General features: G+C 32.6%; 1 protein-coding gene across 4 annotated transcripts in view; it reads right to left on the bottom strand.

Annotated features, from left to right (window-relative positions):
* LOC148599229 (uncharacterized) overlaps positions 1–25,764 on the bottom strand; it is a 31,608-nt gene extending 5,844 nt beyond the window's left edge. For 2 of the 4 annotated variants that reach the window (XM_088557511.1, XM_088557509.1), the window contains exons 1-13: positions 25,630–25,764; positions 22,243–22,430; positions 21,570–21,686; positions 19,469–19,597; positions 18,024–18,155; positions 16,523–16,583; positions 15,388–15,509; positions 14,411–14,530; positions 13,294–13,425; positions 5,531–5,662; positions 5,047–5,172; positions 4,132–4,210; positions 428–2,397 (exon numbers count right to left, since the gene is read on the bottom strand). In XM_088557511.1, the coding sequence (XP_088413637.1) occupies positions 428–2,397; positions 4,132–4,210; positions 5,047–5,172; positions 5,531–5,662; positions 13,294–13,425; positions 14,411–14,530; positions 15,388–15,509; positions 16,523–16,583; positions 18,024–18,155; positions 19,469–19,597; positions 21,570–21,686; positions 22,243–22,258 (3,136 nt within the window). In that variant the 5' untranslated portion in view covers positions 22,259–22,430; positions 25,630–25,764. Of the gene's footprint in view, positions 1–427; positions 2,398–4,131; positions 4,211–5,046; positions 5,173–5,530; positions 5,663–13,293; positions 13,426–14,410; positions 14,531–15,387; positions 15,510–16,522; positions 16,584–18,023; positions 18,156–19,468; positions 19,598–21,569; positions 21,687–22,242; positions 22,431–24,316; positions 24,689–25,629 lie in introns of those variants that run through there. The other 2 variants (XM_088557510.1, XM_088557512.1) reach the window with 2 other exon arrangements.
* Positions 25,765–27,779: the final 2,015 nt, after the last annotated feature.

Below are 27,779 nucleotides of genomic sequence, written 5' to 3' on the forward strand. Positions count from 1 at the left end.
AAAATTTGCTTATATGGAATTTAATAGTACATAAATTATACATTAAGTTCAGAAAATTTATTAAGAAACATTTCTTAAATTCAATCTGAATCACAAAACAATTTAAATCTGAAGACAATTTAGTTACAGGTTAAGAAACTTGCAAAATTAAAATGTAGTTAATGGAGGTTCCGAACAGAAAAATGGAGTATTTCTTTAAAACAACATTGTCCTGTACATTTATGAAAGACAGATCTTAGGTTGTAATTTTTTGTACAAAAAGATGTATGATTTCAACATTTCTTACTGGTTTCAATATACATGCATAAAAAGATATCCTGGGCAGCATATGAAACTTTTATTGTTTTTGTTGATCAAAACTGAAATTATAATATGGTTGATGATGGTAGACAAGAAAACAGTCCCTAAAACATATCGTACAACATACTATAATTTCTGTATCTTTTTACTGGAGTAAGAGGAACAAAGTCTGACAGTCTGTTCTTGGCATTTAGCATTAGAGCCTGGTCAAACACTGATCCCTCGTCACAGGAACTCGTATCATCAAAATCAGAGTTATATATTGTAAAACAATGCTGCTTCCAGTATGGCTCTGCACGTCTCACTGAAGATCTTCTTGCAGAATAACGCAGTGGCACTCCTACAGGTCTTTTGAATTTACCTGAATTAGTGCATCCATCTCCTCCTTGAGGTTTGCAAGGAGCTATCTGGTTTTCTTTTTTTCTTTTATCTAGAATTCTGCAAGGAGATACAGATTTACCAACAAGATCTAACTTATCAGATGTCAAATCATTTTGTATTTTCCCTGAAAATGCTTTTTCAACTTCATTGCATAAGTCTGAATCAGAATTTTTTGGATCATTTTCATTAGAAAGAACATTTTTTCCATTCGAATATTTTGTCTTGCTTTCTACATGTCTTGTATTTCCATTATAAGTCATCATATCTCTCTTAGACTTATTACATAATTGCTTCTCTTTGGTTTCCTCTGTTGACTGTTTCTTATTTTTCTTGGTAGTCTCAATATTCTGCGTAGACTCTGTAGCAGGATATTGATCTTCACCACCAACAGGAATAAGTTTAATTTCATACTTTTTTGTTTTTAACTGAGGTTTACAATTTTCAATTTCACCACACAGAAAAAGAGAGTCATATGAATCATCCACATTCTGCTTATTACCATTCATATTCTCTCTACAGTTATCCATATTCTCCCTACAAGCAGCCAAAGTCTCCCTACAATCAGTAGGCACCTCAACATTGTTATTCCAATCAACCAGACATTTAGGTTCTTTGTCAACACATTCTGTCTTTGATTCATGAAGGTTTGTTAATACTTCAGCAATATAAGTCTTAGAATTATTCAAAGGTCTTGAACAATGTTTATCAGCGGGGCAATCTTCTTTGCATTCAAGAGCACTTTTTCCCAAGTTACTACACATATAATCATGTTCCTTGAACTTATCTATATGGTAATTACTGCCATTTTCATCAACCCAACTAAAACAAGACTGAGGTACATGTTGCACATCATTTTTAGAGTCCTTTACTGCATGCACTGGTTGGGGCACGGCATGATGTTGGTGGTCATAATCAAACACCTCTTTTGAATTACTATCCCCAATTGAGTTTTTGTCTTCCTCAATAAAACTTCTTCCCTTATCACATTGCCTAGATTGATAAACTTCGCAGTTCTCATTCATTTCAAATCTTCTGCAAACACCTACTTTTTCATCAACAGGACAAGATGTTCTAAAATGTTGGTTTTTACAATCATATACCAAGTATTTGTTGAAATCAGAAGGCTCCAAATGACCACCTATAGAAATTGTAGGGTTTATTTGATTCAATTCAACATCATTTAAATATGCTTCTTTGATATAAGCATTTTGGTTACATAAGGCTGTACACGCTGGATTTTGATAATTCAAACCCATGAGCCTTCCACCAGAGTTGAGATTTCTGTCTTGGTATATATCTACTGGTCCTGAGTATAAATCATTAAGACATGACGGTTTTCGTAACAATTCTTTTTCATTAAAACCTTGAGAAGTTTTAGGAAGATATTTGTTATTCATTGTGGAAAATTTTGACGGAGTTCCACTTTTTATCTGCTGAACTGGATGAGAATTATTATTGGGGGTTAGCAGACTTCTTGGAACATAATTCATCATTTCAAAACTCCTTTCTTTCATTGGGGTTGAAGATGGTATGAAGGACTCCCTACATACCGGATAACTATGATGGTTGGGGCAGTCAGAGTGACTCCTAGGTTCAAATGTCATACACTCTGACATGAATGATAAAGGTGACCATATTCTGGCACTGTCTTCTTCAAACTGCTTCAGTCTATCAGACAACTGGTTGATCTTATTCAGTAGGACAAATCCATTGCTCCTGAAAACACATAAATAACATATTCTTATAGTTTGAATGCAAACCATACTTAACAGAGATAGAGTTTAAGAAATTTTTCCACAAGTTAAATTAAGCTAGTACTGACTTTCCAAGTTTTTTGGGTTGTTTCTGAACCAAACTTACTATACACAGAGATAATTTTACGAGGTCAACAAACAGAGTGGAAATTGGCAAAATCAGAAGTAAATATACAATTAAAAAAAAAAATTGTAACGGTAAAATCCGGATTTGTAATAGCAGAATTCCACTAAAAAGCAGAAAAAAATCATGTCTGTATACATATAGAATTCCAAAAGCAAATTTTATTTAGTGGAAATAATTTCTACTTAAGTAGCTGTCTTTGTAAGTATCATGCAAAATCTGAAAAATGTGATACACCCCAAAAAAGGCTACATATTTTTATTTTTGTAATTAAGTTGTTTTATGGGTCTATACTATGAAATGTGTAATTATTCATTCAAATCTGCCTGCTCTTAGGTGATAATCGATATTGAACATACAGTAGATTCTATTATATTTGAGCGCCATTTACAGAGTTATCTCTCTTAATTTTGAAACCTACAGTGCATTCTATATAATTTTTATCTCCTAAGAGCACAGGTTACATGAAAAACCACATGTTTATTTCTGTTTACTATGACATTTCAAACAAAATATCAAAAATAAAAATATGTAGGCTTTTTACCCATGAATCACATTTTGCATGATCCTTAGCTGGAGTACTACTTAAATAGCAAAATTAAATATTAACTTTTATCAATAATAGTAATTTAAAGGTTACAGAGCCTGCTGTTCTGAAATGTGTGTAATATCAGGGTGATTATGTTTGCTCAAGCATTTAATGGAAATGATATCTCAGTAATTGAAAAACATAGTGTATTTAGTCTGATAGTATTTTCAACACCTCTGTTGTCTCTATTACTTCAGTATTGATCTAAGGCTCCATCCAAAACAATTTGAATAAAATAATCTAAGGTTATGAAGGGGATTTGTTATTTTACTTCAATAAAAGTAGCGAGCAGTTAATCTGTATTAAAAAAAAAAATGTGTCAAAGAAAGAAATGGTCGAATTTCGTTAAACAGGAAGTAGATGTCTGACAGGCCTGGTGTAAAATCGGACAATGACTTCACAAAACATTGTTTTCAATACTTTCTCAGTTTTTTGTTCATTCTCACGCTGTCTCACTCCTCAGTTTACATGATGGATGAAACTAACTCCTAATGGATAAAAAGGATCCAGACATTCACACAACTTCGAAATGTCATGACACAGAAATGAAGATGTCTGTTATAGGCAGGTTTCTGTGCTCCATTTTACAAAAATTCATCAGATTAAAATTAATTGTAATTTATATATTCATTATGGTGAATATTATTGTTATGTTGTAACTTATGACTATTTTTAACTTAGGAATTCATGTGAAGTCAAACACTGATATATTTAATCAAAACAAACTTCACCATATTTCTTAAACTTTATTGGCCCTATCCTTTCACATGTTTCTGAATATTCTTCAAAGAAGAGTATCTAATGAGCATTGTTAAGCACAAAATTTTCACACAAAAAATGAAAATAACAAAAATGGGGGGGGGGGGAATCATCTACTGCATTAAAACCACTTCCTGGTAAGGACCGGTATAAGGGTATCACAAAGTAATAATAGCCATATAGATTAATGTTAAAAACCTGTTGCCAAATGGATGTACACGTACCTGTGCATTTCTTCAGTTTTCTTTAAAATATCCAACATTTCATTTGTCTCATTTCTATGTTCATCTGGAGGGTTCTCTTCTGAAAGGTTAACCACATTAAACATTAAGTCGTTAATATGAATAAAAATTGAATGTAATACTTGTCTTCAATAAAAAAAAAACATAAATCATCTTATCTGTAAAGTTTGAACCAAGCCAAAAGCATTGAATGCAGTTTATAATGAATGAATATTCAGAGGTAATCCTTGAAATATAATGATAAAATTTTAGTCTGTTTTGTATAAATGTCCTGCCCATTTCCAAAATTCAAAGGCGTATAATTTCCACAAAATCCAGTGGATCATAAATTTCTGGTAATATGCATAACTACATAGTATGCATCATGTCTTAACTACCTACAAAGTTTAAGGAAATTTGATGCAGTAGTTTCTGAGGAGTTACACTTACAAAGTGTGTCAGACTAACAGACGGACAGAGCAAACAAAAAATGTCTTCCTACCAAAAAGATTGCAGGAGACATAATAATAATAATATAATAAACTATGATTATGTCACTGTCACATGGTATTGTTTGCACTATCAAAATTTGTCATTGAAGTTCTGGCTAAAGTTTTGATGAAAATTTTGTCAATGCTGTCTGTTTAAAATTTAATCAAATTTAAATAATTACACAACTGCTATACATATACATGTTTTATTTGCATATCAAAGACGCATTCAGATTTGTCATTTCCATCAAAGTCTGGCAGTCAAGTGAAAAAAAAGGTCTGCCAAAGTTTTTTATTATACAGATTTACATGGTAAGTTTTTTTGACAGGGATTTTGATAGTATACTTTTGAAGTTGTCATTGGACAGGGCTGTAAGCAAAATTTCCATCTAGAGGACTACCTATAAACCTTAAATAGAATACCTACTGGTACACAGCTGTAAGAGATACTTGACTGCTTTAAAGAGTTCATCATCACCAGATTCTATATCATTCAAACTCTTCATCAGGGCTAAAACACCTGATTCCCCCAACACTTGCTTCTTGTTTTCTTCTGAAAAAAAAAAAAAAAAAAAAAAAAAAAAAAAAAAAAAAAAAAAAAAAAAAAAGGCCATTTTTTTCAATTTATTTATTTTCTTTTTACATGGATGCTATAATAAATAAATTTCTTGTTCAAGGTCTGATGTTAAAGGTTGTCATATCATACCAACCTGGACAAGTAAGATTACCATTTAGAAAAGTAAAAGATAAATTATATGTGCTAATAAATGACAACCATATATATATTTTGTAAACGTGCAGAACTTTCTGAAGGGCAACAAAATTTACAATTTGGGCAAGTACATCTCCATAAACTTCCCTGATAGGAAAAGGTTCATAAACATCATACCATGCAGATTTTGGTAACTTACCAGACATTTCCACAGCATGAACTAAAGTTAATACAATCTGTAACTTATGTGGTTGTGTTGTATTTTCATCGTTCAGTAAACTCATAATTGTTTTAACTGTTTCCAGCTCTCCTATTTCTTCAGCATTATAGGCTGCAAATAGACAACTTTAGTCATATTGAAATCCTATACATGTATTACTAAGTATAAATACTGTGAGCAAGCTCACTCAGAGATTAACCCTTGCTACAAATGTTGTTTGATGTTATATAATGGAGGTGGGATTATCTCCCTTTGGTGACCTTTAGCAATAACTATAAAATTTCATAAAATCCCATGAATGATTGGGGAGAAGATATGCTTAAAAGAAATGTAAACAGCAGAACAGAGAGAGACAGAGTAATTTCTATATACATGTACCAGCAGGAGTTGTGCTAACGAGGTTTAAGCATGTAAAACCCCTGAGTAGGATTATCTCTACTTTGGAGACCTCCAACAATAATTTTATTTCTTCGTGTACATCTATATATATGATGTTCAGCCTCTTTATAAAATTGCATCCAATTCCCTTGAGCAGTTCAGGTGTGCATAAAAGTAAGGTAGACAGACGAACAGATGGATAGACAAACATTAACAAACAGACAGGGTGATTCCTACATATCCCGCCCCTCCCCCTCCCCCCCCAAAAAAACCCCCCAAAAAACAAACAAAAAACAAAAAAAAACAATTTTTGTGGAGGCATATTAAACAGCTTTGGTAAAGCGTAATTTCAACACTGTGTAAGTAAGCAAATTTCACAACCTGGGTTCTATTAATGCAAGTATTTTACTAATTTATCAGACAAGAAGAAAAATTTTAACTTGATCTGTAACTTCCCATGGTAAAGCCATGTACAGCATTTTCAAACGAGTATCTGCAAGCATGAAAAAACTTGGAGAACTGATTTGCAGGACTGACTGACTGATGGATAGAGTGTAAACCTAAAGTCTCCATCTAAAGTCACAGGTAAAGGACTAATAAACTTGACTAAATCAGAATAACAAAACAATGATAGAACATACATATGGTATATTTCATCACAAGGATTAGAGCAGGTACGAATCATTCAATATCAATTTCTTTAGTCAATTCATTTGTGCTCAGTGCTTTATTTTACACTTACCATTGACATACCAGTGCAAGGAATCTCATGGTGAGTCTCAACTTTACAGTGGCAGCCTCTAATAAGAAACAGTTCCGAACAGAGTAAACTCAATCAGACATCATTGCACAAATATGTTTTTTAATCAACTGACAGAAAATACATTGTAACACTTTAGCTCCACCAGTTTTCCTACCCTTGCATGAACTACCTGCTTATTGTATCATCACTAATAGGGGGCACTAATGGGAAAGAAATGTAATAATTGTGTCGTATAAAATTAAACTGGAGTTAAAAAAATTATTGGGATTGTGGTATAAAGAAAATAACCATATATTGACTAGAAATAAAAGCAATTAACTCATTTTCCATAAATCAGAAAAAATTATTTGATACACCTCATGTTTTTTCCCTATTCAGAACCTCATCCTCATATTGTTTAGTTCAAATCAATACACTGTTGTTGTGTACATATACATTGTATGTTTAGTTACCATGGAGAACCACTGTATAAAATCCAAATAAGGGACTCATCTGTAAAATGGCAGACTCAAAAAGAAAATTAATCTGAATCAAGCAGACATCATTGCACAATGTTTTTCTCACTATTTCTATTCATGAACTTAAATACCTGGTACATGAAGACCAATCTACGAGCTCATGAAAAGATGATATCAACATATCAGCTTAACTCTTAATATTTTTACTCTGTAAGAGATTTCTCCCTAAACATAAGCATCAACCAATTATTAGAGGCATAAATATGCACAAACAATGATCTATCTCAATAAAAGCCTCAGTATCTATGATTATTAGAGGCATAAATATGCACAAACAATGATCTATCTCAATAAAAGCCTCAGTATCTATGAAGTACATGTTTGTAGTCAGACTAAAAAAAAAATGACAGCTAGACAAAATGGTTCATATATCTTAATTACCCTTATATACCTATTATTTACTTAATTTCGATTGTATTTAGTTCCTTTTATTTTCACATCTTTTATACTGATTTTGACAGATCACAATTTTTTTCTGCCTGTTTGTGTTGAAATATACCTGGAATAAAGATTCATAATGGAAGTAAAAGGTTTTGCACATATGTACAATGTATTATGATTCAAGATATGGAACATTTCAAATGATTTCTATCAAAAAATGCCTGTACAAAGTCAGGACCATTGCAGTGGTTTCCAATTTTCCTGTTTTTACTAAGATATTGCCTTTTGTTCTACACTTCCCTTTGGACTATTCCTTTTCACTATTGCTTAAATTTTTAAAGTTTGGTAATTTTGTATTACCCTTCATATACCCTCCTAAAAGGACAGGGGCAAGTCAAAGCTTTCTTAAGTAATTAAGGTCTTTCTCCACAGGGGAAGGTCCTTACTGTAATTCTTATGATTATTATCATTTTTCTTCTGTAAATTCTTATATTTGATTTTGCAAGAAAAGTATGTGATACATTGTTACAACACTTTAGCATATAAAATGTAGTTCTGAATCACTAGGACTTGCGTGGAATTGACATGTTAACAGGCTTTGAGTTATCTCCCCTAAGACGGATTTGTCATTCTGGTTTCAATAGGAAAAGCCATAACAGATAAAGACAATCTGGAAAGTGCATAATGTCTGTCTTGTACTTAGGAAAAAAAATGTCCCGTCAGTCAATTCGGGTTAATAATTCCTTGCATGAATTATCTAACTTTAAATGAAATCAGTTTCCGCCAAATTTTTATTTAAAAAAAACTGTAAGGTGTAAAATATAAAACCTTCACCATTCATCCTAGATGACATATGGTGTTTTCAAAAATTTAACACTTGATGACCTACCTTTACCTTTATCAGTGACCTTGAGCCTTATAACCCTAACTCCTCAAAAACCGTAATTCATAGAAGCAAATGTAAATAGGGAAAATACTCACCTTATCAAGATCTACAATCATTTTATTGATCCCAAAACACTACAACTAACAACACATGAGATATTCCCCATTAATTGATTTTTTTTATTATAAAATCCATGTACAAAGCAAAAAACATACGAGATAGAGGTGTAATGTAAATGACAAAATTGTGCATAATAAAAAAGTTTACAACAAAAATATAGGGTGCCATTCAGTATTTTCAATGATGTAGGAGTTATTGTCTAAAAATTTAGTGTTTTTTCCATAGCAACGGCCAATTTTTAAGATGAAAAGTACCTAGCAACCATATATATTATTGCTAAGTACATGTATATTAATTGCTTCTTACAGATACCAAGGTCATTCCATAATTCAACCACAAAAATTTAGGCGAAAAACAGTGTGTAGAGATTTCTGCAAAAGTGGTAGAAGAAAGGTAATTCTAACTGCTCCCAATCGATTTGTCAGCCTTTTACGTATCATTTGATATGTCAATATGTATACTTATCTTGACAAATGGTTAATTGGTGAAAAAACACCAACTCACAACAATTCACAAATATTGCAAAATTACCTCCTATTTGGACATAGATAAAAAATTCTAAAACTTTATGACAGCAAAAGGAAATGGACAACAGTAGTAAGGAAAGACCTTCAAAATCATTTGTGACCAATTGCCTTTTAATATACTTTATAATTCTACACAAATAAGACAAGATTATAATAATATCAATATGAAGTTGAAAATCATGCTCAGTATACCATTAGAATGACCATTGACATATACAATGGCAAGAAATCTCCCAGAGAGACTCAACTGTACCAGTAATAGTCTTATCACCTGAATCACTCGACAGAATACCATGTTAGTCATCACTGCATGATTACTTTAGTAAAAGATACCAATTCTTTATGTGAGGATTTCCAATGAATGGTTTAGAAGGAGTTGAGCATTCACCATACATGGATGGACAGACAGAAGGGAATGATGATTCTTACATTTGTATAATTTATATTACACATATATAATTTAATTTGATTTGTAACAAACTTTCTGATTGGTAGGTTCCCCTTGAGCAAACTAGGTTATTTTGTATAACCTGGCTGGTAATATGATGTCATTAACATCAATTGGTCCGCACTCCCCTATTCAAATAATAATCAAGGAAAGCAAGGTTATAGCGGTAATCAAAAGAATGTAATCCAGGGACAAAGACCAGACATGGAAAACAGACACACACAACAAAGAACATGAAGTAACTAAAATCATACATACAAAGTAACAAAAGCAAATGAGCAACTCGGACTCCACTATAAACTGGGAGCATGGACCAGGTGCACCAGTAGGGTAAGTGATTCTTACAAACAAAATAACGTTCTGATTACGAATCAATTCTTAATATTTGGTCTGTCATACATCAGAAAATTAAATTAAAAGGAATATTTCGAATTTTTGAACAGGTTATATTCAATAACCTGGTTTGGACCAGTTTACACTTTTTTATAAACCGTGAAGTAAACTGATGCAAACCAGGTTATTGAATATAACCTGTTAAAAATTTGAACCATTCCTTAAGTATCCTCTAAACATTGTAAACAACCAGTAAGTATAATAACTGGAAAAGAAACATCTCATATTGCAGTCTACATTGTAAACTTTTTGATCCACAGCCCCAAACCAAACCAGAAAATTCAAAATTTTTTTAAGTAACCATCACTGGCATGTAGGTGGAACTTTTTACAGCATGTGTACAGGTCTACAAGAATTTTTTAACGAGCTTCTGGCTATTAATTCTGAATTTTTTCACGCTTAAAACACAGCCTTTTGAACTGATCATAGACAGACCTATTCAGAGTTATGAAATCTCACATAGAGACTCAACATAACAGACAGGTAACAGACTCAGAATGGAATGTAGCGCATCATTGCCCTACTTAAATTGGCACTACAGACTTGTGATATGTCAACACCTAACACAGGAAAAGTTTTACTTCTTTACTTATGGAATATGCCATATAAATGCATGTATCTAATTATGACATACATACATTAATGGCTTTAATTATAAAAAAAATTTACACAATACAATTCAATACAGCATACAAAACAAAAAAGAACACCAAACAAGAAAAATAGTATTAAATCTAAATTCAAATTGAAGCATCTGGAATAAATGAAAATTTGGAAAGACAGCCCTAGACTGACAACTTACTTTTACATCCAGTTTTATAAAATATGCAAAAATACATGTACTAAGATTTAATATGTGATAATCAAGCCATATATCATCCTGCTCGGCACAGTGTGCTCATTTACTCATTAACTTTATATTCTTTCTTGCTACCTAATATTGTCCTGCATCTAAAATCAGATTCTCAATCTGTTATGTGTTATTTGTAGTGATAAAATCCATGGAAGTTACCGAGAACCCTTAGAAGTAATACATGTACCTAAAAGAAAGATTAACTTATAAAAAAGCTGCATTGTAGGCTCAGAGATCATTGTTCCTGAGAAACCACTGACTGGCCTATTGTGGAATCTCACAAAGAAACTCGACACAGTATACAGGGAACAGAATCAGATCCGTATACAGCTCATCATTGCCTTACACTTTCTTGAATACAGAACAAGCAGAATTGTAGGCTCAGAGGACATTTTAAATGATCACTGACTGACTCTTCAAGGCTAAGGAATCTCACAAAGCGACTCGACATAGCTGAAAAGTACCTCAAAACGGATGCTGCTCATCACTGTCCTACACTTTAATGAATACAGAATAAGTAGGAAATACTACAAATGATTGATTGATTGTTGGGGGTTTAATGCCCGTGCAGCAATATTTCAGCTATATTCAGGCCATTACTACATATGAAAGATAAAATGACATAATGATACACAAACCAACACGTGAGAGACTGAATGATTGGAGAATATAACTGATGCTTTTGTAGGCTCAGAGGACTTTTTAAGTAATCACTGATTGACCTTTTCAAAGCTATGGAATCTCACAAAGAGACTCAACATAGCAGACAGGCAACAGACTCAAAACGGACAGATTTCATCATAGCCTAATATCCAAACATTTTTTTTTAATTCAAATAAAAAAGGGGCAAATAAATCACACATAGGAAAAGGAGAAATACACCTGCTGGTAAACAAGAACAGCTTTTAAATTCCTCCTCCAACCAGGTTTATTTTATTATTACAGCTAGAATAAGTGTATGGGAATTAAAATTCAAACTTGGCTTGTAAATAATAAATTTTAAGATCACTTTCAAGGAAAAATAAAAAAAAAAAAAATTCCCTTCATTTTCAATTTCTAGAAAAATATATTTGTAAAAAAAAATAATTCAGTACGTAACAAAAATATTGGACACATTTTATCATGTATGATCTACACCAATTTATTGTTATCAAAATAACAAGAGAACTTGCCCTTATTACAACTACATAGAACTACATGTAACCATGGCAACCATAGAGCCTAATGTTTGGCTAACTGCAAAATATGGATTAACCTACATGTATATTTCACTTTGAAATGCCTTTACCAAGTCAGGAACAAAGTGGTTAAAACCGTTCTTTCAGTTTATTCAAAATTTTGCTACTTTATTATCTACTAAATATTATGAATATGTATTTGATAATTTTATCCTTTCCTTTATTAACGCAAAGCTAAAAAAGTCACAAGGTTGAATGCTACATACATGACATATTCATGGTATCTCATTCAAAAGTCAAGTATTATAGTTTTGTCCATGCTCAGTGAATTTAATCAATACAAAGACTGCTACATTTTGAGTGGAATCTCACACAGAGACTCAACACAACAATACTTGTAATAGTCTCATCGACAAACAGCCATCATCACTGCATGGTTTAACTATAAAAAAAGTGTGAGCAAAGAATAACCCCCTCTCAACCCAAAAACCACATGGTCAAGATTGAAGATAACTGAAAGCATTGCCATATTCAACTTTTTATATCAATATGTATTTATAATCAAAATATTAAGGATACAAATTCAGCAACTTTAGTTGTCTGGATAAGAGGAAAACCTGGAAAAATTGTTAAAAATATCATGAATTTCTGTTTTATTCATTGTTGTTCCCTATATTTATGACTTTAATTTGGGTCATTAGTTGTACCAAAATTAGAATGAAAGAAAAAATGGCCATATAAAAACAATGCACATGGCTTGTCAAGAATTTAATTACTTACTACTATAAAAACAACTCTGCAGCCTTTGCACAAAAAATTGTGAGAGTAATATTAGTTGTAAGTTGTGACGTTACAGTACTTTGATCTATACTGACATCATAACTTAGGACTAGTTTGACACTTAAGATTTTTTGTGAAAAGAACCGCTGGCTTGTAATTATTTATGTCAATATTTATTGAAGTTATCAATGCAGCTATTATAAATCAGTCTGACTTATAAGTGGGTAAGGACTAGGTTCCAGAAATTTTGGACTGAAAAAGTCGGTCCCACTTATCATCAAGTATATACGAGTTACTGTCCATTGAGTGATTTCAGAGAAGATTTTTAAAGACAAGTCAACAATGGACAACAGACGACAATGACGCAGATAATGTACACCAAGTAATGACAAAACCTCACATGGCCTTTTAGGCCGGGTGAGCTAAAAAAGGACTTATACTGCATAAAATGAACTGACCAATCAAATTGTAGGTATATTTTACCTCAGTAGAGCATTAGTTGACCCACAGTACCTACCACTGTCAGCAATACAAGCATCAAGAGTACTTATAATAGGTATAGCAATGTCTGGATTACTGGAACAATTCTTCAGTTTATCTGATAGAACACCCAAACCTCCACATCTCTTCACTTGTTTCTGATTTTCCTCTACAAAAAAGAACAGACTGTTATTTTTACTAGATTAAATGACAATGTAATTCTTAATTATATATACATTATTCCAATATTGAACCCCTCAATCTTTTTGTCCAAAATCAAACCGGAGCAGCAGAGCACATTTGAATTTGTTCTTTTACTCATATATATATATGACATGTTTCCAAAGAAATTCAGTTTAAATTTGGTGTTTAAATAAATTAAACAGACATCATAAAAGTAATGAAAAGAAAACAAAATCAGCACCTGATTTATACTTAAAACAGTGGTAGTGATAAAAATTGTTCAACATATCATATTCTACATTATAAATGAAAATGTCCCATAAAAAAAAACAAAAAAAAACAAACAAAACAAAAAATGCAAAAGAATGATACTGTGATTTCATTTATTTTCATGGGTATCAATTTTCTTGGTTCAAGGATTGTTGTATAGTTCTTGGGTTGATAAATACAAAAAATAGAGGAATATTTCTGTACTCATCAGTAAATTATCACCGAAGCAGTGCTATTTTTGATCAACATTTGAAACAAGAATTGTGGACACATTTTTCACAACGATGACATTTTACCGGCTTTCATTCAAGTTATTTTAATTACAAATTAACTATGTATGATACATCAGTCAGAGAATTGAGACTCCCAGTTTTCATTTTCCGCATTATGAATAAAAGGCCCAGTAATTTAAAATTCTTGCAAATTAAGAATAAGATATAAGGCAGCATTGCTGGTTGTACTGTAAACTACAGGAGTCTAATTTTGATGTTCAACACTAACCACGAAAATCATGAAAACTACTACTCTATCTATATAAATGAAGTCACAGTACATTGAAATTCTGAAGAAGAAAAAAAATGCCTAGATGTCATAATTCTAATCCCAATTACAACTCCACCCTTTACTAAGTTAATTGCAGTTCACTTTTTATACATATTTTTTAACACGGGGAAAGAACAAATAAGACAATATCCCCTCACCATTATTAACAACAGTAAACCTGATAAAAGACAGGAGAGGTTTGACAACACTGTCTTCATGGTTATGTACAATGGAGAAAACAAATGGCAGGATGAATCCACAAACTTTCTGGTTCTCCTCTGAAATAGACAAAACAAAAGATAGGACAGTTCACAGACACTCTGCTTCTTTTCTGAAGTAAGAAAAACACAGGGTGGGCCAAATCTACAAGCTCTTTGGTTCTTCTCTGAAACATAGAAGGCACAAGGCAGGACAAATTAACAAACTTTCTGGTTACCTGAAATAGAGAAAAAATACAGAAAATCAAATCATTCCCCTTTCTGGTTTTCTGAAATAGAGAAGGACAGGGTAGGACAGAAAAATCCTATAAACTTTCTGGTTCTCCTCTGAAATACAATAAAAACCACAAAAAAAGGGGCAGGACTCTTGGATTCTACTCTGAAATAAAGAACAGATGAGGCAGGACAAATCCATAAATTCTCCGGTTCTCTTCTGTGATAAGCAACAGGATAAATCCATTAACTTTCTGGTTCTGAAATAGGGAAAAAGAACAATTGGACAACATTTAAACATACTGTCATAATGTCCAGATTTATCAGTCATGTTTTAAGGTTCTAAGGCCATAACAAAATATATGCTTGTTACTTTTTACAAAGACACCTCCAGGTAGGTAAGTACATTTATTATTAATGACAAACACGTAAATCAAGTGTACTAGTCTAGTTCCTGTGTTCATGCTACCACAACTAGAAGCAGCCATTATGTTGAAGAAGCTTACTATGATCAGAACTGAATATAAGCTTAACTAATTTTTGGAAGAAAGTCCAAACTGGAAACAATTTTTTTCCAGAATTTTGATCCGACCATTTCCTGATTGGTGATATTGATTCAAGGACTGTTGATAACAAAAAACTATGAAAGCTATCTTTTTGGCCATAAATTGTTTAGAGTTTTACAGTACTGGTGTTTTGTTTACCATTCTGTGGATTATTAACACACATACAGAGTGTGGCAGCTACACTGGACCATAGTTCTAGACCTGTAGTCCCAGCATCATCAAACCAACAGTCCTTAGTATTCACACTTGGTAATGAGATCCTGAAATATAGATAACATCTGGGTAAAACATACCATGGAAATATAAACCATTTAAAAATTTGGTTGGAAGATTTATTTTGCCTTGTCTACTTGTAAATATCATGTGGGAAAAAGTGTCTGAACATTTTATTATGCACCTAGGAAGCCTTAACTGACAGCACATATACATTATTCACATGTTAAGGACCACCATGAAAGGCATATGTTTCTAACTATTCATGAAAAATCATACGGTAATTAAATGTTTTCAATAGGATTTCACACAATAATACTTTCTCAGATATATGTTTTCATGTATTTCTATAAATGCAAAAAAGATTTCTACCATACTGGTTCTAAACATGTGTCGCCATATGTTTGGAAACAGTAAGTGGTACTTCGCCACGTACACTTGTATAGTGAAAAAAAAAAAAGGGATGATGTTCAAAATGGCTTAACTTGAAAACTACATTTTGGATTTTGCTGAAATTGAATGGGACCTGTACTTATGGTACAAAACAACCGTGCAAAGTTTATAACAAAATTCATTGATCAGTTCTCAAGTTATCCTCCGGAGCCATTAGAGGACAGAGAGACAGACACAGGATATTACATAATACCTTGCCACCTTGTGTGGTGGGGTACAAAACCTGCAAATAACATTATGTTATCCTGTTTGCTACCTGTGAGATATTGACTGACACAATTTATGCATCACAGTGTGTTGTACATCTCCCACAAATATTCATGTTCTCAGAAATTTGGACAAACAAATCAGCACTGATCCCAAGTCTGGCACCCCCATTTCTGAAGCAGGACCTTTGAAATATCATTTACATAGGTCCTGAACCTACCATATTTACATTTACTCTTACTGGCTTCCAGAAGATCTTTCATTCAAGATGAAAAAAAAAGTCCCAAGATCTAGCTTTTTCTCATAGAAGTAAATCTGAATCCCTGAACAACTATTTAAGCAGTTTATTGATAAAACATGTACGTTAGCTAAATATTGGATACTACTTGAATCAAAATACCTCAGTAAACTAAGCAAATCAGATAAACACAGGGTTTTCTTGGCCAAACACTGCCCTGTACCTTAAAAAAAAAAGAAAATGTATATTATCTTTCATAATTGATCACATCTAAAAAGTCCCATCAATTGTACAATGTGTGGAATTGGGCTGACATTTTCGTCCTGTTTTTTTTTTGTCTCTTTGATGTATTCACCATACCAATTCTCAATACATTTGTCTTTTGTACAAGGGTAATTAGGTGACTGTTAAAATATTGTTACAGTCTAACAATAAACTTCTAGTAAAGTGCTACTCTGTGTTGAAGACAAAAAAAAAGAAGCTCTTTTGTAAAGTGCTACTTAATGTTGTAGGCCAAACAAAAAAGCTCTTTTGTAATTCAGATAACGCATGAGCTCATGGGATATTACAACTATATTAGTCCCTTGGACATTTTCCAAACACCTTTGTTTTACTAGAAGTATTATCACTTTTAAAAATATGAAAAACTTTTCGTTTTTTATTTCCAACAAGCAAGATGCTTTAATGAGCTATTTGCCAAATGATGCAAATTGAGAAAGTATGATTTTTTTAAACTCAAATAGTGGGAAGGGGGAACAATTTATTACCTCAGTCTTTATTTGTCATTGTCCTCATGAATTCGATCAGTATGAATTAAATCTGTTACATTTGTATCAATAATCCTAATTATAGTCGTCATCATGAACTCGTGGATCGTTATGGTGTATCCATCAACACCATGAAAACTGATTTATTCAACCGGTCATAGTTTTCCTTTCCTCGTTTATCTACCCCGACTTGACTTTTTATGAGCAACTCGGCGGGTGTTTCTAGAAAAGCAGAGGACGCTTACCCTACCGGTGCACCTGGTTTTTAGTGGAGTCCGAGTTGCTCATTTACTTTTGTTACTTGTATGTATGATTTTAGTTACTTTATGTTCTTTGTTGTGTATGTCTGTTTTCCATGTCTGGTCTTTGTCCCTGGATTACATTCTTTTGATTACCGCTATAACCTTGGTTCCCTTGATTACTCTTCCATCTCCTGGAAAATGAATAAAGAATCCTTCACAATGTACATATGCAGAAGTTTTAAGAAACATTTGATATGGTGGGTCACCATTTCAATGTGGCTATGAGCCATTCTGTACATTTGTCATTTGTATATTTGAAGCATTAAGCTTCAAGTCCAGGTCACAGTGCCACAAAACTTAAAAAAAGTACTTAAGTCTGAGAATATTCTTAACATCCATAGTAACTCCAATCAAAGTATTTGAAATTGATGACATCACAAACAGTTAAGAATTTTCTCAGACTTAAATAATTTTTTCAAATTTTGTGATGCTGGCGCCTGGTAAAAATCAGAATTCTATTCAACTTAACTCTTATTAGAGATGGGAATAAAAGAAAATGAATTGCTTTGTATCATACTACATGTATATAAGAAAATAAACACAACAGTTATTTGTCTTTCTGGCTTATAACTTGCCTTATATTAATTTACTTACTATTTTTAGATACTAATGTTAACAATAAAAAGGATGCAGCATGTTTCAGTCTTGTTGTAGACTTTCCATCAGACAGGATTTTATGTATACTGGTGAACTGACCTACAGTTGTCAACTCTTTCTGTGAATACACTACAAAATTTTATTAACCTAAATGTTTTGCAAACAAATCAAAGATTTGTTTTAATCAATAACCTGAATTAGATTATGCTTATATCTAGCAGTAAATGATGTAAATTTATTAGCCAGCGTATATTGTACTCATCATTTTAATTTCTCCAATCTACATGGTGGAGGAAAATGGTGACTCAACCAAAAATAAAACAGGGGTAAAAATATTTCAATTAAACTTTTTGTCATTCTTATCTCTGTACATAATTGAAATCCCGATTAACACACAGAATTATTAAATTTGCCAAAGAAGAAAGTTAGATAGATTCATATGGAGACTCCTCTGTGTTGGGTGGAGACACCTAGACTCCGATCAATTTTAACACCACAGTGAAAAGTAGAGAAATTAAAATTTATGCTGACAGAAGCATACCCGTGGTACTTCAGTTTTTATTTTCTGACATTATAAAGAACTACATTTGATGTATGCGTCTGTTTCGCACCTTCAGTTGTCAAATTAAGACAAATTTCAAGTATCATGAACTTGAAATAGTTACAGTTTCAAAAAATTAGAGATTACTTTCACATAAGAAATAGTGTGATTTTTACTTCAATGTAACATTTCACTAAGTGCTTTTTGTGAAACATTTCTATTATTCTCCTCGTCACACTGGCGATGAACTTTCCTTTTAAACTCACCCAGATAAAATTTCACTACCAGATTGATTGAAGTATCAAACATAAACTTTGAACATGAAGTAGTAAATTTATCAAACATTTCACAAAGTCACCAACCTGAAGACATTTCTGTTGAAGAGAACATAATACAAACTTCATTGAAAATTTGTTAACAAAAATGTCTAGAAAACTTCAAGTCTGAATCAATTTTTTAAATCCAAAGGATCGCCTGAATTAGCTGAAATATTGCTGCTCGGGTGCTAACCCCAACAATCATTAAATCCAAGGGAAATAACTAAGCAAACAAAAAAATCAATGGACCAGAACAAAATTTGAACTCAAATTGTAACTTGACATGGTAAAGTGATATACCAAATAAAAAATAAATATATGCTAAAATGATTTGCTAGACTGACTGATGACTGGACAGGGTGCAAACCTAAATTACTGTTAGGGGACTAATATAACTGTATTCCATGGGGTCATTAATTTACTAGTCATTTGTTAGGTCTGAATATCTACCTGTTGCACTAGCTAAATGCAATTGTTATTTGCCATTGGCATGTTGGACAGTGGGGAGTTTCACACACTATGTAGTCATAGACAGCCTGAAGCTATTGAGATTAGGTTCTGATGAAAATACAAGTATACCTTACCATTATTTTCAACAGCACAGCCAAGACAATATAATGCAGACTCTATCACCTCGACATTTGTCACATTCTTGTTCAGTGTAGTGATGAAATCTAACCCTCCTTGGTCACGAAAAAAATCCTTAATTTCATCTAAAAAAAAAAAAAAACATAACAAGCTACTACATGTATCTTATTTAATACCAAATTAGTTTATATAAATATATATAAAATACCATATTGGAATGGAGAGGCTGAAATTAACAAGAGGATTGCTGATATTGAACAATTTAACCCTATGTCAGAATTGGACTAAACCTAACAGTTTTGGAGATGTATGCGAAAAGACTGCCATTCTTAAGGGAGGATTATACCTACTAAGATGTATTTGTGAATAGATTGTTTGTTTGTTCGGGTTTTATGTCCAAGCAGCAATATTTCAGCTATATTTAGGCGATGAACATGAACTGGATGATAAATTGAACATGAAATGATGATGAAATGAAAAATGGGATGGGACACAAGGACAATGGGGTCGAGAAATTTTGATTGTCACTGGAAATAGGGAGAGGTGGGTAGGGTCCGGCAATTTATGCTCCTGTGACGGAGCCCTATGGTTCCTACTCCGGGAGAATACCACAGTAGGATTTTACAACGTGCGAGGAATGTGGCATCTTTCCCAACACGGTGCACCACTATGGTTTGTGGTCAGGTTATCCGTATTATAGCCGGACAACCCCAGCATGTAACACACCAGGGGTACACCATTCCACCACCTGGGGCACACAATCCAGTTGCTCTGTGGGCAGAGCGCCCTAGCCCCTGGCTAGGGTTCTGAGCACTATTTAGTCACCTTTTACGACGAGCTTAGCACCGCTGCAGGCCTATTCTTTTGACAACCGGACCTGCATGGGGCATTTGTTAATAGATACATTCAGTACTAAATAATTGAATATAAAGACCCAGTCTAAACTCTTCAATAACCAGCTGAAGACTCTGGAGGCTTCACCTTAAGTTTCAGCTTCAACATGTGCTGTATGCACATTTGTACATGTGACTTTTGATTTCCAATGATATAATTGTATTTAAATCTTTTTTCTGATCTCACAGGATAGAGCTCAGCCTAAGCACCCTTATTCTGACAAACCAGGGTAGAAGCTTTGCTTGGAATTATACAGCTGCCAATTTTAACATGCCACAAAAAACAAGGAAATTCTTATAGTCCGATTTTATAGTTGATATACAATGTAACTATAAAAGGTTCTTGAATCTAAATATAGCAATGAATTTTTAATTTAACAAGTTAAATAAATGTAAAAAAAAAAACAAACAATCATTTCAGTGGTTTCTTTCTTATAGACAGTAATCTTCTTTCCAAAAAGTAATGAAAAGAAAAATAAACAGATTTAGAACATATCAGTAATCTGTACTTTTTTCCTTTGATCTTTCTCTATCTCTCATACATGACAAGATATTCGAAAACATTGGGAGTGATTGTTAAGTTAGTTCCTTAAGAGTTTTGAATGAAAATGACTTCACTCACCAACAGTGTATGATGTACTACTAGATTTTTTGCTAAAAGTATAAAATGATCAACAATGTAATCATTAGGTTACTGATAAACAGAATATTAGTTCCTTGTGCTTGTTAGATATTCCACAAGATATTGTCAGAATCATAATCAAAAGTAACTATTATTTATATAGCCTACAACTCGGTCATTATAGCTGTCGCAATAAATACCGCTGTCCTACGGGCAGTCTAAATATCACAATATTGACCAGTTTATCGACAACTATTATGTTTATTTCTAGAGGAACCATATGCAGGATTTATTTCAGAAAGCCATTCAAATCGTGTTTCTGCATATTTATATTGACAACTGATTGATCATGAATGCGTTTTAAGGGGGTGTAACTCTAAATTCGTAACCAGGCATTATCACATTATGGTATTGACAGGTAGAACTTTATACATTTACTGCAGGTTGATTTAATACCACGTGTAAAGGTTTTATCCTATTGAAATTACTGAATTTTTACTGATATGAAATAATCTTTATTTCTACATGTCTATGTAGTCTGGAAGCATTTTTATAATTTCTCATTCAACATGCAAAATTTACCTGGGGCTACAGTTGTAAAAATAGTTGCTAAGGTATGGAAGGCCTGTTTCATAGCATCAGGATTATCTATCTGACACTTCAGACAATCTAACAGCAAATGGACATCAGTCTTTACTTCTGATATATACAAATAAAATGTTTTAAGACACTACTTGCAGATTAAGACTTAATATGTTCCACAAATGTATATACTTTTTGTTCACGTTAATTCATAAATTGTGCAGAGTGTACATTTTGATATTTTCTGATTTTTTATATTTTTTTTTTTGGTTTTATTAACACTGTTGATTAAATCTTCAGCTTATCTATTTGTTAATTACAATAGATACTAAATTTACACACAAAAAAATGCAGTTTGTCCAATTTTGTAGATCACTATAAACACATATACATGTACATGCACATCTTAACTGAAACTAAACATAATTCCTATCCTGGCTACTATAAAAATCATAGCAGCAGGTGTTAAAATTAGCTTTCAAGAGTAAAAAGTTCTAAAACTTTTCTTCCATTTTCAAATCAAAGATCCACTGAGGCAAATGAAATGCCTTAAAATGATGTAAGAGATTGAATGTCTGGGATAAAAAAATATCAAAGATGTTGGTTCAGAAATAATGGGCCCCTAAACCACTAACTTGAACCCCTTGATGCAGTTATTGTAGACTGTTCCTACCACTAATTTTGTGCATCCTGACTGTATCTTTTACACCACCACAGGTTCATGTACAAATGTACGTTGTTATTTGTTGAATGACATTTATATCATGAAGTAATGTTTGGTTGTGAAATTAGACGGATCTTTTACAATATACTAATAAGCATCCTCCGTGTCTTGTAAGGTGTCAATTGTTGACTTTAAATCTGTAAAGAAAATATATAAATCCAACCTCATTTCTGCTCATGGGACCAGTGAATATCCCATACATCACACTGACAGAATGCAACCAATCAAAATCAGTGTACAGTATATATCTTTAAACTTTCTGATTTTTTAAGTATAATGTAGGCAGCTCTTTCACATTATTTTGTTTGTTTTGATCAATATTTTTGTGACTCTTCATACTTTACACACAGTACTTTATAATCATAATAATAATGCATTATTTGAAGTGAAAATCAATCAGATTTTGTTAATTAGGAAACTACATGGAGAAGGTATATCTAAGTTGTGAAACTTGTACCTCAACCATCCTTGTTTATGAACAATAAAATATGTTTCAACTTCATGCACTGACTCAACAAAAACATGTTTTGTCAATTCAAAATAATCTTCAGCTTTCAATATAAGAATGCAGTCAAAATATGATTTTGTTAAGGAGGAAAGTTGGGACAAAAACAGATTATACCTCAAGTATCTCATTTAAACAAATTGGAGATACATGTTTGTTTCCATGGTTTTCATTTTGTGTTTAAACAACAGATGGCAGGGGGTTAATTATATGTATCAACTACATTTAGGGGCAAATATATCTAAGGATTGTTTTTTTAATTGTTTCCAAGCTTGTCTGTGACATTTAATAGCATTTGAAGTATTTATATGAACACTTCCTTGAAAGAATTTCAAGTTATATGATGAAAAGTTGATATATCATATGTGCATGCGACACATCTCAGGTTGCCATTACATAGGGAAATAAAACATTTTTCCCTTTCTAAATTTTCAATTAAGTTACACTAAACAAAAACATCCATTTAAGTACATTACTTATCATCTAACACTTGAATTTGTTTACATTTCTTGTATGACATTTTTCAAAAAAGTGATAAATATTAGATCTTCTTTTCCATGATGTCATAGATATATTTTACTATTAGATTATTTAATGTTTTTTTCAATGAGAAAATATTTAATTATCTGTTAATCGCTGTTTTGATGAATTGTAAGGTATTAGTTTTCTTTTATTTTCAGTTTTCTTGACCTAAATATGAAAGTTTTATAAGCATTGCAAAATTTCCTTTCCGCACTTTTTTTCAGCGACGTGCTTTGTGACGTCACTTTAATATGTTGTGCAGCTGTGATACGCATTTTTTTAAAATAATCGTTAACTATGACGATCGCTTTTGAAATTTGTTACATAATTTTGGGTTTTATTCATTCTAATCAGGTAAGTTACTGTATTTAATCATTTTCCATTGTAGACTAGAAAATATTGCCACAAATTAGCTATTATTTCATACCCAGTAAACAAATAGATGGTTATTTGGGTCATCAAATATTCCTACGCTGTTGTTCGACTGGTGTGAAATTAAAAATTATCGTATAGCAAGATCAAAGGGTTTTTAAACACAATAGCAATAATCCATTTTATCATAGCAAGCACTCAGAAGCAGTGTGAGCTCTATGGTTATTACATGTACTATCTAAACTTCCCTTAAGGTTCCCAAATATACTAACGAATAAAAAGTCATGTCCCGGAAGTAACAAAAAGCGATTGTCCTTAGAGAAAAAATTCATCACTTCCTTAAACAAAACAAATAAAAATACATAGGTTAAGATTACGTTTCAGTAAAAATAAATTCATCTTTTCTGATGGTTTTCCAGTCTTTCTCTATTTTTTTTTACTTATTAAAAGAAGTGAATATAATGTTTTTAAAAAGTTTGGGAAAAATGTGGATGTACGTACGTGTATTTCCGCTGTTCCACTGTCGCTTTGTCAAGATCCTAACCCGCATTGGAAAAAAAATATAACTCCGATTATATTATCAAAATTGAAGCATAGCTTATCTTTGAGAGGAAAGGCAATTACTTTCTTGTTTGGAATTTGCAGCTGTCATCTGAATTTTGTTTACGTCGCATGATCTGTGTAAAATATCCCCAGCATCCGTGGAGAATTGTAATATTTCCGGTATCTGTACAGATTGATCTGACCGGCTAAAACTGAAATGGATGTTGCTAGCCTAGATATGCCCTTAAGGGATAAAAAATGTTAAGTATTGCAAAGTGCTATAAAATTATCGACCATTTTGAGAGCGAAATGAAAGAGGGGTATGGGGTTTGAATTTTGGAAAAAAAAAAATTCAAGTAACTCATTTATTGAAAAAAACTCTCCCATTAAATAACAATACAGATTTTCAAATAGAAATGTTGATTTTGCTTGCTGCTTAAATATAAATATACTGCACTTGTGAAGCAAAATTTTCATCTAGGTCGACCCCCCCCCCCCACCCACCTTTGTAATGTCCATTATTATTTTTACGAGTCTCCTACAGACCGTACATGTATGATTAAGCTCATGGTGCTCTCTGATTTAGGCAATGCCTACCCCATATTAATTTAACAGGCTGGCCAATTATGTTGTTTTTTAACCACTGGTTAATGCCCAGGATAAAATAATGTGATGTAAATGGCCAGCTGAGCCCGTGATAAAACAATGATAAAAATAGAGTTTCTGTGATTCTTTATTTATACATATAAATCGATAATTTCAAAGAATATTGCTTATTATCTACAGCTGACAATAATATACTACATATGTATTGTGTGATTACTGGAATTCACAAACTGCTGCGAGATTTCAAAATCAATTGATTGTTAAACTTTACAATAAATACTATAATGCGACCTCCTGTTCCATTCTTTATCCGTTTCATATCACAAATCTCAAACATTTGTGTGTTGAAAGCAAAATCTATGACATGACATGACAATGAAACTGTGACCGTCAGATCGATACATAGTTGCGAAACGTAGCTCAAACTATTTTTTTGTATTTTCTTAACGTTAGAGATCGCAAATCAAAAAAAAAAGATCAAGAGCTACGATTTCGCAGCTAATCGACACACGACATCGATGAAGTTGATGAGTTAAGAAGGTCTTTCTTCATTTCTAACACAAACGCTTGTTTCTGTCTATGTGGGGGAAATACTAGCAAACAGGGGTCGACTACCCATGCTACTTAGGCATTGGTAGTCGACCCCTGTTTGATAGTATTTCCACATAGACAGAAACAAGTGCTTGTGACTTCTAAACGACAGCAACCAGACCTACAATAAATTGTAGTATTATGGGTTCACTATCACTATCAGAATGAGCTTTTGTCGTAGAAAACGCATTCACAACCTGCAGTATGTGTAAACAGGACAGGGATTAGCCAAGGGGGTTTATGCACACTGTATTATGACACCATTCGAGTTAACTCCAGAGTTACAAGTGAAAACAGCCATGGTGTTTTGATTTTGCCGCCATGTTTTTCAAGCAGACGTGAGTAGATTGACCAAGAACCAACAAAAAAATAATATCGCAATGATAAACAACGTACAGAATTGGGCTATTTCCACGTATATATGTAGAAATGTGTTTTGTAGGAGTATCTCTCCTAAATGATAGCATAGACCCAGTAATTCATGGGATCTGGAGACAGTTACATTTGCAGATCAGTGTGGTTGTGTTGAGTTATACCTATTGATATTTAACTTTTTCACCATTAAAACTATTCTCATATGACTTAATTACCTTTCAATTGAATAATTAAAGTTTAGATATGATTAGTTAACGCTGTATTCCAATGAATTATTGTTCTACCCTACATAAGTCATTGTGGTTGTTCCGCGCTATAATTTCTGTTCATTGAAATCAATATATTTCATTTAATATATGTTATTAACTAATCGAATTCGAATAAATTAGGTCAGTGTGTATGTTCCGCGCTTTACCTATTGTTTCCCGTAATTCTTCTTAGATATCAGTCCTTGGTTGAAAAAGACTCAATTTCTTCTAAATTAATGAGTAACGATTGTTTTTGTTTTTGTTTTTTTTTTGTTTTTGTTTTGTTTTGTTTTGTTTTTTGTTTTTGTTTTTGTTTTTTGTTTTGTGTGTGTGAATTGTTCTTTGTGTTGATGAGTATGACCGCTGATTTCCCGATAATGACTCAATAACATGCAAATGTTAATTAATCATCATCAGTATATCCTACTCCAGCAATGCTAGAAGTTGTCTGGCAAGCCATTTTCTGACTTGGTGCCATCCTAACCTCTAGCATCTGACATGTTGAAAGCCACCGCAAATGTTAATTAGCTAAACATGTGTTTTAAAATACTTTATGTCTTCTATTTACATTAAAGAAGTTTAAAGAAGCAGTGAGGGAAAGAGAAATTATTCAGGATTCTAGTTGTATAAGTTATAAAATTGACAAATTGATAATGACAAAGTTATGATGAAATGAGGAAGGGTGTGTTTTTAAAGCACTAAAATATCGTGAAAATGTCAAAATTTACCTGTAAAAATCAATAATTAATTTCGTCGAATTCTAACTGTTAATTTAGTATTTCAAACTCATAATTATGTAATAAAAATATAGCATTTTAAAGAAGTTTCTTATTTTTTTTTAATTGGTAGTAAATTCGCATGTTTAAACAAGCAGAAAGATACAACGATGAACAGTTCACTAGGGCATAGTTTATGAAAACTATAAACTTTAAGACTGACTACTAGTTGGCCTTTCCCAGTTAATACATTTTCAAGTCGAAACTCATTTTATCGACCTCTAGGTCGAATCTGTCAGTCAAAGAGTAATCAAGAGAACAAAGATTCTAGCGGAAATCAAAATAATGCTATCCAAGGACAAATACCAGAAATGGAAAACAGACACACCAAAACAATACATACGAAGTTACAAAAGTAAAAGCGCAACTAGGACTCCACTAAAAACAGGGAGGATGGACCAGATGAACCGGTAGGGTAAGCGTCCACTGCTTTTCTAGAGACAACCGCCGATGTCACGAGGCGGTAACCGTAATAAAAATATAACGATACAATGGGAAATACATCAGGATAGTTTTGGGGCTTATACGACCCTTTTGTTAAAAGATTGGCAAAAAATGAGCGCCACATAATAGCCTGGAACAGGACGTGTATTCCCTGCCTGGAACCTCTTTCTTTATACGAGTTTCTTGATAGGAACCACTACCACATTTTTGTAAATACTTAGTGTATGGATCCACCAGAGCCTGCGTGAAACATCTGAAAACAGTTCTTCCAATTGGTACTCAGCATACCTCTTTATATTACATTTCTATGAACGATGACTATTTATAATCTCGCAGGGTTTCCATTTCTAGTTAAACATCAAAAGCTTTATTGGGCGTCTACTGGGATTTATATATTTAATACCTTGGCGTCTTTAACTAAGAATAAAGCATTTATAGGCAATTTGAATATATCGGCAGTGAACGATTGGTTTATTCGGGTAAACGCATAGAAATAAACAGGTA

This window comes from Perna viridis, chromosome 13 (assembly GCF_037379345.1).
Source record: "Perna viridis isolate PV_CMFRI_1.1 ecotype Kerala chromosome 13, ASM3737934v1, whole genome shotgun sequence".
In the NCBI taxonomy this organism is placed as follows: domain Eukaryota; kingdom Metazoa; phylum Mollusca; class Bivalvia; order Mytilida; family Mytilidae; genus Perna; species Perna viridis.